The sequence below is a fragment of the Apteryx rowi genome, unplaced genomic scaffold, assembly GCF_003343035.1.
Source record: "Apteryx rowi isolate R43461 unplaced genomic scaffold, aptRow1 scaffold_354, whole genome shotgun sequence".
NCBI classification, from domain to species: domain Eukaryota; kingdom Metazoa; phylum Chordata; class Aves; order Apterygiformes; family Apterygidae; genus Apteryx; species Apteryx rowi.
Window position 1 is genome coordinate 397,301 of NW_020450019.1, and position 9,182 is coordinate 406,482.

Consider the following 9,182-nt stretch of genomic DNA (forward strand, 5'->3'; position numbering starts at 1 on the left):
AAAGCACTAACTTGTGCCAGGGGGAATAGTTGGCAGCAGGACTGTGATCTGGGGGCCAGGCTGCTCCCCCAGTATGCTCTAATTGTGGTACCCCCCCCATGGACCCCCTTCTCCTCTTCCCTCCATCCCCCCATTCTCTTCCCCCGACCCTGTCCCCCTTCCCCCTTTCCGTTCCCTGCAGTTGTAGAAATGCTCAAAGCCCTGCACTCGCTGCAGAAGGAGAACCAGCGGCTCCAGGAGCAGATCATGACGCTGACAGCCAAGAAGGAGCGTTTGCAGCTCCTCAACGTCCAGCTCTCCGTCCCTTTCCCGGTGGTGACCACCAGCAACGGCCCCGGCAGCCAGGCCCAGTACATCCTGCCTCCCAACGGTGAGGGGGTCAGTGGGAAAAGCATCTCCGTATGCCCTTTCATAGTGGTGCTCCCCAGGGCTACTGGGAGGGGAGTCATGGAGGGGAGGATCTGACCAGCCATTTATCTCACTGTAGCTGCACAAGATGTAGCTGTTGGTGGTCCATGCTGTCTCTTGCCATTGCTGTGTCAATGTTGGGCTCCACCCCTGACTCTCCATCCTCACTTCTTTCCTCTTTACAGTCTGCAACAACGATTCCCTGAGCATCAGCAAGAGCCCCCCGTGCAAGAACAGCTTTGGGATCGAGAACTCGCTCTCCACCTCCTCTGAGGTACACAGGTCACCATATCCCCCAGCCAGCTGGGGAAGGGACGTGGGGAGGGAACAGGGAAATGCAGTCCCAGTACCATGACTTCGTATCCAGCTGATAAACCCTTGTAGTTTAGGCCCAGAAATGAGGCTTCTTTCTCTGGAATGCCCATTCTTCAGTTCACCTCAGTGCTGAGGGTCTGAGTAGAGTAACTGGGGCTGGGAACAAGAGGTGAGAACGCTTGTAGGCTATTCTGGCTGCATCCTTAGGGATCTATCGAAGCATGTCAGAGTTGTAGGACCTCTCTGAGCACACACCTGCACTTGCATTCACGGCCCCCTTTCCCACCTCCAGCTCCTGACCCTGAAGCATTCCTGGAGCTGATCTGATGTTTCACAAGCTGCCCCGGTCCGACCCTCTTGTGTCCGTTTCTCCCCCAGGACCCTCATTCAGGTTGCCCCAGCAGGAGCAGCTCTTCCCTGTCCTTCCACAGCACTCCTCCGCCCCTACCCATGCTGCAGCAGAGTCCTGCCTCGCTACCCCTGCCCGGGGTGCAGCAGGTGAATGGCCTGGCCAGGGTGGCAGGCAGCGGGCTGGGGGGAGGCACCACTGCCAGCCACAGCCTCTCCACGGTGCCCATGGTGGACGGCCTGATGGGGACCCTGGCAGGAGGCCAGCAGATGCCCATCAACGGGATCCTGGGGAATCTGAACGGCGCTCAGGCCGCCCAGGCTCCGAGCGCGCTGACGCAGGCGAGCGGGCCTCCGACCTTGCAGCTCTCCACCAGCCTGAGCAGGTGAGGATGAGGAAGGGGAGCTCATGGGGACAGCCCTGCCCTCTCCAGCAGAGGCTCAGCACTGCGAGGGAGGGAGGCCCTGTGCGTGCAGGGCCAAGACGGGCTGCACTGACATTCCCTGCCCTCCTCCCTTTGCAGCGTGCCCAGCCTGAGTCCCCTGACGGAGCAGCAGCGGCACGTCTTGCACCAACACGAACATCAGCTCCAGCAGCTTCAGCAGCTCCTGACTTCCCAGCCACTTAATCCAGTAAGTGTGCCCGCTGGCACCTTTCATCTGATGAGCTGTTTAATGGGAAAGCCTTGGAGCAGGGAGGAGAACTTAGGGCTCCCTCCTTCACATGAATCCCCTGCCCATGGGGCTGCAGAGTCATGTGCCTTTTCCTTGGCTTGGGGCAGCTGTGGGTTGAGTGAGGAGAAGAGCTTCAGGCAGGAAGGTGGGGCACCTCCTGGAGGGGGAAGGTGGGGATTTGAATTTTTTCTTACAAAGGAGGTAATTTAATCTGGGTTTCCCACATCCTGAGGGTGTGAGAACATAGTAACACTAAGCCACCAAGTAAAATCAGGAGTGCTGTTACTCCTCCGGCCATCTTTGAATGCAAATCATGTCTATTCCTGCTGCCATGACCACACTAGTCTCTGAGTTTGCGCTGATGCGCAGCAGATGCACTGAGGCCCATGGGAGAGGAGGAATTGGCTTGAGGACACTACTTGAGTTTAGAAGAGATAAGCACCAAATTGGCTCAGTCCTGAGGCAGTCAAGCTGTGTCTGGGCACATTGACATGGAGAGCTGGAGATGCCAGGGGGACTTGTAGCGTGTAGGTGGCTGTGTACGTTGGGGTCAGAGAAAGGATCAGGCAGCTGTTCTGAGGATCTTGGCTCTGTGCCTTCATCCTCGCTGATAAAATAGCCCAGTCCCAGGGTCTCGTGAGAGTGACTGCAGGGCTAGATGGTAAACAAGCTCCGAGTGTGTAAGGAATCCATTCACTCACCCTGCAGAAACCTCCGTGGTGTCCCTCCCCTGCAGTCGAGCTGCACGGGAGTGTTAACAGTTCCCGTCAATGAAGCTATGCTAATTTATCTCCCATGAACTTGGCCCATTGCTTTGGATACATTTCTGGGTCAAGCTATTTATAACCCGGGAAAAGCAAATTTCAAAGGGCTTCTCTTTACAGCAGCTGATGTCACCGTGTCATCAGCTGCCTCCCTATGGGTATGGAAACAATGTCAGCTCTCAGCCTGCTGTATTGGTCGATGGTTGCTATAGTGATTTCTGTGATTTGGTTGGATTTGAGCACATCCCTTTGGGCGCAGGTGAGCTGCAGCCCTCCATCTCCCCAGAGCTTGACTTGCCTACATCGACCCTGTGGGACAGGTTGAGCTGTGAAGTGAGATGGGCTGGGGAAGGAAATTAACAGCCAATATAGAGATTCAGGGAAGTGAATTCCACAGATTGCTAGAGACTTAAAATCTGTGAATCAATTGATTGGAAAGAGCTGAGTAGATCTGTGTGCCTGCAGGTGTTTTAGTCTGAGTAAGCTAATCCCATGCTTCAGGATACAATGGGGTTGGAAAAGTCAGGCGCACAGGCTGTTAATGAGCACAAGGCAGACTCTTCCTCTCCCTACCTATAGAGACATAGTCAAGGGAGCTTTCGGCTGTCCCTGGGAGCATTGCCTGGGATGGAGTGTGCTGATGTTGGTCCCACCTTCTGGCTCATTTCCTTTCCGTTTGGAGCAGGTGTCACATGTTCCCTGAGCCCTTTTGTCCCTCCTCTGATGCCAGCTCTTCCTCTCCCTTCCCTGTAGGAGCAGCAGGCCCTGGTGTTCCAGATGATGCAGCAAATCCAGCAGAAGAGGGAGCTGCAGCGGCTGCAGATGACAAGCTCGTCCCAGCTGTCTATGACCAGCCTCCTGGCGGCCACCTCTGCCCCTCTCCTGCACTCCAGCACCAGCACCCTGATGACCTCGGCCCCCCAGCCACCCCCAAGCAGCAGCTCTCTCATGGCCTCCCTCTCCCCCCAGCAGCTCAACCCTAGCAATGCCCTGCTGGCTCCCCAGGCCACCCCACCGCTCAGCGCTCCTGGGAACAGCCTCATGGCTTCAGGGACAGGCATCCCACCCGTCCTTACAGCACAGACTAACCCGTTTCTGAACCTGCAGGCTGATGGCAACACCCCAAAAGGAACGGTGCGTATGCTGCTAGCACTACCCTAACCCCACTGAGCTCGTGGTGCTAGGCGCTGTACAGATGCAGGGAGAGACAGTCTGCACTGTAGTTAACTTGGGGGATCAAGGGGATCATTTATGCAACAGCCGGAACACTCCACTGGCTTTGCTGCATCCCTGACTAGACAGTGTCATGCTGATCTTACCTCCAACAACTTCTGCAGGGTCCAGACAGGGTCATGGGTAGGCATGGTGGCTCCCAGGGCACCCTTACATCTGTGTGTGCACACAGACGTGCACCAGACCTGCTGCAGAAGCAAGGCAGAGACAGGCTGTAGGTTCGTCTCCGTTAACCCTCGGACTCAAATGGGACAATGTTCCCCTTGCGGTGCTGGCCCCACTGGAGCCTCATGGTGAAACGTAAAGGTGACTGCATGTTGAAACCCTGGGTTAGGAAGGAATCTTGCACCCAGCCAGTGTGTATAGAGGGGTTTTCAGCCTCTCTTTAACGCAGCCTTGTACTGGAACACCAGCCTCTAGGGACTGATGGTGTGATATTTGCACAACATCCCTTTCACCTGTCTCCTCCATCCCTCCCCTGGCCTATACCTGTACTCAGAAGGCCTGGCCCTGGTTGGAGACACTTAGGAGTGAAAGGCCAGGGTTGAGGGGCCAGTTCGCCCTGAACTGGGCAGAGGGGAAACTTGGGGCTCTCTGCTTTCAGATAGTGGAGTCTGAGAGGTTGCGGTGAGCAGGGCCAGGTCAGCAGCACAGCAGGGCTCTCTGCTTCTGCTCCCTTGTGTTGCTGCCTGTCCAGTACTGATACCTGTCTCCTCTGCATCTCTTTTTCTGTTTGTTTTTTAAAGAGCATGAATGAAAAGGGAGCTCCTCTTACCCAGGACAAGGGCTAAGCTCCCCCCTCACCCTGAACAAACCAGCAGCCAACTCCTCTCAACCAGGGGAATGTGGCTTTCCACAGTCAGCAACTTTGATACTGTTAGAGCAATGAGCACAAGGCTTCCAAGAAGCATTTCCTGCCGCTGGGCAATGCCAAGAGGTGCTTTGGAAGACAGTACGTCTCTGACCAAGCCCTGGTATCGGGAGGAGCGAAGGTGGGGGGCTGCCTGCTGCCCTGGTCCGTGCCACACATGCTCAAAGTGAAGCTGTGTTTCCGTGCAGAGTGGAGGAGAGAGTTAACACCAGATGCCTGCCAGTCTCCTCCCTGCCGTGAGTGCAAGCGTGTGTTTACGTGTGTGTAGCCCCCAGGCTGAGGCACTAGAGACCATCAAGCATCCTTGGCCAAGACCTTGGTGGAAGGAGGCCTCCCTGCTGAGGAATCTCCTTTCTGCACAGTGCAGAGGGATCTGGCAGTGCCCTCGGAGGCAGCACTGGATGTGACACAGCTGGGGAAGAGGGACATGGTGGCAGTGCTTGCGTGGCCTGCTTTGTCCAGATGGGGAGGTTAAAAAGAAGTCCCATAGCTGAGATTTCTCACCTGCTTTTCATCTGCTGGGCTCTTAGGATGCTTTTCTCTCTGTAGCCATCATATGAAGCCCTTACACCTCAGCTGGATCCAAACCCAGCCTGAAAAGACATGAGCAGTGGAGCGATGGGTGAGGATTGGTGCTTAGGGAGGTGAAAGCCACCTGCTTCTTTAAAGGACATTGCCACATCTGCTCTGCCAGCTGCTGTCGGTTTGGTGCTGTACTTTTCACATGAAAAGCACACTCCTCCTCCTTGTGCCGTCTCACTCTTTCCTTCCAAGGTTCCCAGAGCCCAAAACTACAGCTTGCAAAAAGGGGCTGTAGCCAGTATTACCCATACCCTAGCCAACTTCAGAAGGTGCATTTGAACCTGGCAGTTGTCTCCCATGCCTAAGCTGGGAGACAGAAATGTCAAGGGGGGTGGGGGGGAGGCCCCAGTACCTGTTCTTTCTTACCCACCACAAGAAGTCACTCTAGTCTGGCAAAAAATGTTCTTCCACTGGTCTTGGGCACTTGAGAAAAGGAATCTCCAAGCAATGGGAAAGTTACCAGTCTCCCAGGCTATGACATTGGATCCCCTGTTTGTTTTTGCACCTTTTGACCTTAACTCCGTTTTGCAGCCTGGGAGCCTCAGCAAAGAAACCTGCTTCCTCTGAGATTGGATGCGATGGATTGAGTGAAGGACAGGTGGGGGAGCTTTGAGGGAAGGGGAACATCTACGTCAAACGTACAAATCCTCCTTCCCTTCCTTGTCCCCTGGTTAAATCCAGATCTCCTGGGGGACAGGCATGAAGACTCCAGCTAACAGAAACTCTGAGGGTTTTTGTTTTTGTTTTTTTTAAAGTTGTCAGACCTTAATGGATATTTTCAGCACATTCCCACTGCCCCTAACTGGTTTGCACTATTCAAATTTGTCAGCAGTGGGTCTGTGCTGATAGTACAGAAAAGCTCTATAGGCAAAACTCATCTGCTAATAACTTCCTCTTTTTCCTCTTCTTTTTTTGGGGGTGGTGGTGGGAGGGATATTATTGCCACAATGGCTGAATAAGGCTAGAAGGTGAGAAAAGTGTCTGCTCAGAAATAAGCATATATATATATATATATATATATATATATATATATATATATATGCTAATGTTTTAACCATGTCAAGAAGCTAGTAGAAAGTTGGAGATGGTAGCTAAAAGTGAAAATGCAGAAGAAAAAAAAAAAAAACAAAACCTTTCTCTCTTCCTAGCAGTCTCTGCAGTATAGACACAGATAGGAGCACCTGGTAAACATGGCTCTAGCTGACACATTCCCTGTCCCCAGCCAGCTCCTGAGTAAGTTAAGGGCCAAGATGTGCCAACTTCTACCAGCCTGGTACACTTACAAAATGTCAATGATATCTTATGATATCTTTTTAGTTTCAAATGATTTAACTTCTTATTTTTTTTGCTCCCTGTCCCTGAAATTGCTCTGGCACAATTGTGTGCTTGCACTTTTTTTTTGTTCCCCCCCCCCCCTTTCCACCCCAGCTGTGTTGTTCCCCCTCCCCTCTGCAAACAGAGGTGCTATCCAACCTGCCCCTGTCCCAGGGACCCTCCTGTCACTATAGGACCCGCTCCTGCAGCGGTGGTCTGGCCTCACGCTGCCCAGGCACGACGTGCAGAGTGGCTCTTCCAGAGGCTGCTGTGCTAAATTCTGGCCCTGGAGTGCCCTATTTGTGTGCGTAATGCCTGCGTGCACAGAGAGGCTGCACCTACCAACCTCTGGCAAGCAAACGGGTCTGCGGGATTTGGGAATGGACGTCCCTTACTGATGGGGTGCTGGTTTAGGTCAGCAAGATTGTGGACAGAAGTGCCAGAAGTAAAACAGTGGCTGTTTAAATGTGCAAATATGGTATTCTGACAGCTGCTTGCTGATCTGGATTTTTTTTTTTTTTTTTTTTTTTTTTCCCTTTCTCTTCTTACCCCACCTCCCCAATTTTTTTTTTTCCCTCTCTCTCCTTACTCCAACATCCCAAATTTGAGTTCTGCCTGCTCTGCTGTCATGCTCAGAATGATCTGTAACCACAAGGGCCTGACATTGTGCCTAGACCTGGTCAAAATATTCCAAAACTTAACTGCATTTCAAGCTTGGAAATTAAAAACAAATCAGACCAGGAGCAGGAAGAGAGGGGGTAGCCAGGAGGGGAGTCTGCTTAATGTCTGTCCCTGCTGCAGTTCTGACCAGATCTAGTCACAGTGCAACACCCGTCATCTCCTAGGGCAACAAAAACCTGCTTCAAGTTGCTTATTTGCAACCCGCTGTCCCCAAATCCTTGTGCAACAAGAGGAACTTCCAAGGGCTCAGTGAAAGGTCTTTGACAGTGAGCTTGCAGGCAGAGGCTGAAACGCGCTGTACAGGGCTCCGCACCGCAGCCGGGAAAATAGCTGGGGAGCCCGCACATCAAAGAGGTTGGAAACCAAGGACTGAATTGGAGGAATCTGTTTGTAGACAGGCTGTTAGATGCGGGGATGTCCGATTTGGGGCCGAGTTATGCTGCATTCCTGGTTACCCCTGCTGGGTGTCGGGCATGCCCGCTTACTGTTGCTCGTGGCTGTAGCTTGAGTACGAAGCCTCTTTGCTCCCCGGGGCTTTCTAGAGTGGGTAGGGAAGAGGCTGAAGATCACGAGTGGGGGAAGAGACATATAGCACTTACACGTTTCTCTGACATCTTCCAAAGGTGCCTGGTCCCTCTGAAGCGTGCTCCTTGTCTAACCACCTCAACCTGTCCCAGAGCCAAAGGTCCCTTTGGCAGATTGAGGGGAAAAGAAGGGGGCACTTTTGGAAGGTTGACATTAAACGTTTGTATCTTTGTGAAAAAGAGGAAGAGCAGGGGAAAGAAAAATAAAAGCTAAAGATTATCTGTGTTTCAGTTGCACTGGGGTACATTTCTTTACCCGTTTTGATGCTAATGTCTCATTTAGTATGTTGCATGTGTCTTTTTTTGTTTTGATTTGTTTTTTATTAAATAAAAGAGAAAAATGTGTATATTTTTGGCAATTTAAGGTAATGTAGCTAAGATATATTTTTTTCACGCTGCTTGACTGTTCTTTATTATAATAAATAATATTAATATTAATATCAAAGACTTTTTTTAATACAGTTAGGGTTTCAAAAATTAAATAAGATAGGGTCTGTGCGATTAACTTCCTGTGTATGTGCTGAAGTCCTGTTGCCTGCAGTGGGCTTAAATGCACCCTTAGCACTGTCCTGAGTAAGCGATGCTTTAGAGGAGGTGGGAGTGAGGCACCAGGAGATGTTTTCAGCCTGTCTCCGTGTGAGCTTTGCTCCTAGTCCAGCCTAGCCAGACACTTCTGGCTGGTTGGTGTAGGGAGACCAGGGAAAGAGCATTTGTTGTTTGGTTCCCCCCCCCCCCCCCCCCCCCCCCCCCCCCCCGTTTGCAAAGAGGAGGCAGTTTAGCCCTGATGTTGTTGTCTTAACCTTAACCCTGCCGGGAGAGGAGGGAGAGGCCGAATGCTGACTCTGACCTCCCCTGAAGGAACAGCAATCGCCTGTTTTAATCGGCAGAGATGTCCCCAAACCAAGCCCTGCTGACCTTGGCAACTTCCCAGCGGGCTCCGCCGCCCCAGATTCTCCAAAGAGTTTGTCTTCTCTCACAGGCACCGAAGGGAAGGGCTCGTTGTGTTTCTGCCTTTGTTCTGTTTTTCCCCCAACAGCCCTGCATAGCTGGGTGATGAGGTCTCTTGAAAATATGGTTTGGAAGGACGTCCTTGTCTTGAGAAAACAGCCCCTGCTTTTGAGTGCTCGGCTCTTAGATCTGGTCTGAAATTTTAACGGGTTGTGCTGCAAAACTGCCTGCTTTCTGGCTCGAGGACAGCTCAGAGCTCACAGCCGATGGGCTCTGTAGTTCTGCCTTCCCTTTCTGTTCTTAAATTGGAAGCTGTTTGTATTGACCTTTTGTTTTTTCCCAACCATATGTGCACATCTGGTACGTCCCATCTGCCTGGCTGGATCCTGTGGTCCCTCCGAGTTCCCAGGACTCCTTTAAAAGGTAGGGGAGAAGTTCTCCCATAGCACCTGCTTCTTC

The 9,182-nt window shown here is 52.1% G+C and overlaps 1 protein-coding gene across 3 annotated transcripts in view; it reads left to right on the plus strand.

The window, feature by feature from the left end:
- MLLT6 (MLLT6, PHD finger containing) overlaps nt 1-6,160 on the plus strand; it is a 46,723-nt gene extending 40,563 nt beyond the window's left edge. For 2 of the 3 annotated variants that reach the window (XM_026072961.1, XM_026072963.1), the window contains exons 15-20: nt 182-370; nt 594-682; nt 1,102-1,457; nt 1,596-1,704; nt 3,264-3,644; nt 4,490-6,160. In XM_026072961.1, coding sequence (XP_025928746.1) covers nt 182-370; nt 594-682; nt 1,102-1,457; nt 1,596-1,704; nt 3,264-3,644; nt 4,490-4,534 — 1,169 coding nt within the window. In that variant the 3' untranslated portion in view covers nt 4,535-6,160. The remainder of the gene's footprint in view (nt 1-181; nt 371-593; nt 683-1,101; nt 1,458-1,595; nt 1,705-3,263; nt 3,645-4,489) is intronic. The other variant, XM_026072964.1, reaches the window with a different exon arrangement.
- The last annotated feature ends 3,022 nt before the right edge of the window (nt 6,161-9,182 follow it).